The 5181-nt window shown below is 30.2% G+C and overlaps 1 protein-coding gene across 3 annotated transcripts in view; it reads left to right on the forward strand.

The window, feature by feature from the left end:
• Window positions 1-2982, forward strand: part of LOC106691945 (juvenile hormone epoxide hydrolase 2) — a 19137-nt gene extending 16155 nt beyond the window's left edge. For all 3 annotated transcript variants that reach the window (XM_067046998.1, XM_014437850.2, XM_014437857.2), the window contains exons 5-7: window positions 550-740; window positions 2238-2475; window positions 2651-2982. In XM_067046998.1, the coding sequence (XP_066903099.1) occupies window positions 550-740; window positions 2238-2475; window positions 2651-2900 (679 nt within the window). In that variant the 3' untranslated portion in view covers window positions 2901-2982. The remainder of the gene's footprint in view (window positions 1-549; window positions 741-2237; window positions 2476-2650) is intronic.
• Window positions 2983-5181: the final 2199 nt, after the last annotated feature.

A 5181-nucleotide genomic window follows, 5' to 3' on the forward strand; every position in this document is an offset into this window, starting at 1 on the left:
ACTCTTTTCTACTGTGTAAAAATATGAATTTTCCAGTGATTGAGCTATTAAATTGATAGCTGATTAGTTACTAGGTCATTCTCAAATGAAGTGTCATTTTGCTGTTCTACAGACAACATTTAATACATCTCAAATCAGGGTACATTTTGAGTTATTAAATAATAAGTTTAAAAATTTATAATAAGTAAAATTAAGTAATTTCAAATAATTGAGTCAATTAAATTGAACATAAAGATATCTCTAATTTCTATCATCATGAAGGTGAATAAAGAATACTTTGAAATTTGGGAGCTTACATAATATATTGTATACTACATAATTTATTATGGCTTATAAAATACCAAACTATTGTTACTGCTTTAATTGGATCACAGCTATTACTTCCCCTCCCTCAAAACAAAAATAAAAAGAACTCCCTTAATCTTTTTCAGTTGTACTCACATAATTTATTATTTTTTATATTAAAATATATAATTAGGTCACCCAATGAAAAATAGTGTGTATCAAATTAATATTATACCATGTTATTTATTAATTGTAATATTTCAGGGTTTTAGGATACCATTCCAATGTATGTATAGCATTGACAAGATTGTCATTAGTTTTTCTATATTTATCAATTCGAATACCATTTCTTTTTCTTGATGAAGCGAAAAAACATATTTATAGAGATAACTTATGGAATCTTCAACAGGAATTTGGTTTTTTTCATTATAGTGCTACAAAGCCAGACACTCTTGGTGAGCAACCAAAGCATTTATGAATTAAATAAATATAAATTTTTTCATAGACACCTATAATTCAAATATACATCCACATGGAAATGAATAGGATTTAATGTTATGGACAAAGTTTTTTTTTTTTGTTTTTTAAGCCAAAGATAGTAGTGAAAAAAAGTAGTAGTAATTAAAAGAATTCCAACTTCTGAGTTGTTTAAACAATTTTTTTCTTGTTTTTGGAATAACTCAAAAACTATCTGTTACCTGAAAAATTATTTTTTAAGGTACAGTTTTTCATTTCAAATATCAAAAAATTATCATTTCGAGAATTTATTTTGGCAAATATATCAGAGACCATCAGAGGTACAGATGTCTATTAGCACTCAAATTGAAGCTACTTAAACGTACAATATGATACTTTTTAGTTATTATCTTCGTAGGACTAGCAGTTTAAATAATATTTTCTCAAATGAATACCCAAATGTTAATTTTGATTAATTAATTAATGTTGATAGCTAAGTTTGCGCCAGTGATTTCTCTGGGAGTAGATAGGCCATCGATTGATGTTAATAGTTTAATAATGATTGATTAATTAATGTTGATAGTTTTTTTAAATGTTAATGTTGATAGCTAAGTTTGCGCTAGTGATTTCTCTGGGCGTGAAAAAGTTATTCAGAGTCGTTATGCGTACGCTAATAGTTTTTAATGGATCATAAAACTCAATTTGGGTCTTTATTTATTCTTACAGAACATATGTTAATACAATATATTAGATGGTTGTAAACAAGCTAATTTAAAGCAGTTACAGCAATTGTCACAAATTAATACAAGACAATAGTTGGCCGAAGCTGCAGATAGTGGTTCAAAGTCTCAGGAGCTAGGTGCAGTAGTGTCAGGTGCGCTGGGTCTTAGGGCCAGTCTTGCAGTTCTTAGTTATAATTGTAGGGTGATGTTAAAAACAGTAAATTTTAAGAAAACAAGGTTCATTTTGTTTTCGTTGGAGCATATAATATTTTGAAGTGTACATGGCTCCTTCTACATCTAGTTATTTCGGTTATTAATTGGATTTTGAGGTTAGAGTATCTCACACTAGATAAAGAGGCATCCACACAAAATCAAAAAATGTTACATTGCCCCTTCTATCGACTTACCTCTTCAATTTATTCCATGATCAGCAGTTGGAGTGTCGTAAAGAGTCCCCAATTTAACTGATAATTATTGATAATTAAACAATTTTTTCTGTAATTGTATAATTCATCATTTACACTTTCATTAAACTATATATAGAAAGAAAGTAAAGGGGATTTTTATCATCGAAAATAATTGCTGATTATGAAATTTAGAAATTGCTGTTTTGAAACTATCTTTTAGGGGCAGAATCACAAAACTTTCCCTATCCTTAACCTAAAATCAATTTCTACTCAAAGCTGAATGAAAATTTACAATTGTGTAAACGTGCAATGCACCATAATTTTAATTATGGTATAAAAGTCTACTATTTTGAATTTATTTTTACAGGAGTAGCATTTAGTGATTCCCCTGCTGCCCTAGCTGGACTTGTTCTTGAAAAATTTTCAACGTGGTCGAATCCCAAGCGGAGGCTTCATTATGACGGAGTTCTCAAAGCGTTTGATGAAAATGATCTCCTCGACATAATTATGATATACTGGCTTACGAATAGCGTTACAACATCTCTACGGTTCTGGAAGGAAACGTTTAAACCCGGTTCCGATTTTATCTCAGGGGAATTTATGTTGTAAGTTGAAATTGCTAATTATTACAACCTTTCTCTGTAGAATTTCCTGGCATAATGGTTTTCTATTTTTCACACGAGAGTTTTGAATAAAATATGATTTTACAAATTATTAAATTTCGTACAGTCTATCTCTTATATATATATATTTAATTAGTTCGTTATTCTCATTTTCTAGGAGAGAAGTGATGGTTCCGGCAGGCTGCGTATGGTTTTCACACGAAATAGCATACACACCACTTTGGGCATTAGAACAGGCTTTCCCAAATTTATTGACCCTTAACTATCTTAATGAAGGGGGCCACTTCCCAGCTATTGAGAAACCACTTCGCCTTTCAGATGATATTTGGAATTTTGTGGAAAAAGCAAGAGAAGTTGCTGAAGAAAGAACAAACCAAGATGATCTGTCCATAAGAAATGAATTATAATATTTTCTTTGTTTATAATTAGCTTGCTATAAACATGCTATGCAGAAATTTTTATTACAAAAAAAAAGAGATTATATATAATTATACTTTTATAATGATTTTTCAAATACATTTCATTTTTTTATTATTTAGTTTTGTTTTTGTTCACTCAAAGGCCTTGGGAACTCCAATTAGGAGAGGGTTGGGTATTTTAAGGTAAGAACCTACCATTCTTTGTTGGTAATAAATTTCAATGGGGTTTTGTAAAAATTAATTATATTCAGAGATTTTTTCAACCAAAGGAGAGTTAAGGCACTTATTTATTAATCTCTTATAACGTATCGTATTGAATCCAAACCCATTAAAACGAGTAATATAGTATGAAAAATAATAAATACTTTGCAATTGTAATATGTTCGCACGTAGTATGTATATAGCGTTATTTTGCAAATCCAAAAATTACAAAATCTAAAATTGCAAAACTTACTGATACTTACTGCATAATGTAAATTATTGTATGTTAATTACAGAGTTTACGTAAAGAAATTACTTATACAAATATTTACATAAGCCTAAGTAATTAATATGCTGTGCTGCCTAATCCACAGCTTTTCCGTTTACCAACCGCCACTACTGAAAGGGACATGGCTGTGGCAATCACTGCTAGTGGAGGAATATAAAATTTCCCAACAATTTTGACCGGATTTCTCTACGATCCGGTGATCTCTGAGGTTTTTCTAGAAATTTGATCTTTATACAATTTTTTTTAAAAATAGAATTCTCTCTATAGCGTTTAGTTATACAATTCTACGTTAAAAAACTTTTTTGAGCAATGCTTTACCACAATTTATTTATTTTGAAGAAGATTTTCCAATAGCAAAGTTTCTTACTTTTCGAGTTACAGTGTTTTATGACCTAGATAATTCAGTATGAATCCGAACAATACCTATAATTTTTTTAAGTGCAATAGGGCTTAAATAAAAAATTAATGAATTTAGATTAATATAAATGGGTGGCCAACGTGGTGAAATGGATTAATTTAAAATGAATGAATGAATTTACAAAAATTAGCTTTAAATTACATTTAAAAGTTGTTTTCAAAGTAAGACAAGATCGTACAACTGGATTGGGGTGGGAGAGAGGGGGTGGTTCAGAAAGACATTATTCACTGCCATTATTTTTTTTTATTTGGTTATTATTTTGCTAAGATTTTAACAAAATATGAAAACATTTACTGCATTATAGGTCTTACTAAAAGGAGGAATCGGCGTAGCTCTGCTATTATACGGCCTTTCTTATCCTACATTGAAAATTTATGTTTTACAATTATTCTATTACTGGAAAGTTTTTTTTTTAAATACTGGGTGCTCTGTGAAAACACCTCTCCTATGTTTTTTTTATTTCATATATTTTTTTACATCAACGATCCAGGACTCTTCCTCCATAAATATGTATTGTCTTGATTTTATGTCATACTGCTTTTTAAGCAAATATTGTTTGTGTTTGTTTGGTGAAGCTAAAAACTGTTATTAGTCTGGTCCTTTGTCAATCCTTAGCTTGGTCTTTAGAGCCTTCCTTTATTCATTCATTTTTTAAAGCTGATGGAAGAAATTTAGACGAAGAGGCAATCACTTCATTTGTGATACGTATTGACAACACTAGGTGTTGTATATAGTACGAGGTCCAGTTGTATCTTGGTCTTATTGAGGCTGGTGTGGCCGCACAATTGTACTTTCCTTAGGATTGTATAAGACTCAACTACCCCGATCAAGACACCTTTTCTGGAATTCAAACGCTTCTAAGGTGCACATTGTGTTATGTAGTAGAACACGTAGAAACTATGAACATATGATATGGACATATGACTATGAACAGACTAGGAATTTAATTCAATTTATAACGATAATGATGCTTTATAATAAGTTATTATAATACTTCACTGTATGTTATTCGTTTACTGCACAAGTAGTACGCGCCGTGTGATTTACTTATGTTCACGGATCTTTGTTTTAATTTTTCTATTTAAAACTGAAGAACTAAACCCTTCAATACTCCAAGAATCATTGAAGTTGATTGGATGCACATGGATTTATTTGATTTTAAGTGTTTATAAATCAATAATAATAATGAGTGTCTATATCATCCGTCGCTCCCCAGCTGTCAAGTACTTCGTTTAAGTCGGTCACGATTCTTATTCCCAACAGCAAATCTTCAGTAATGTGATATGATTATAAGCACAACTTTAAAAAATAAAATAATAAAATAACTACAACCCCTTAAGGATAAGAGGTTCAATAACTTC

Source organism: Halyomorpha halys, unplaced genomic scaffold (assembly GCF_000696795.3).
Source record: "Halyomorpha halys isolate HHAL.00 unplaced genomic scaffold, Hhal_1.1 Scaffold52.1, whole genome shotgun sequence".
In the NCBI taxonomy this organism is placed as follows: domain Eukaryota; kingdom Metazoa; phylum Arthropoda; class Insecta; order Hemiptera; family Pentatomidae; genus Halyomorpha; species Halyomorpha halys.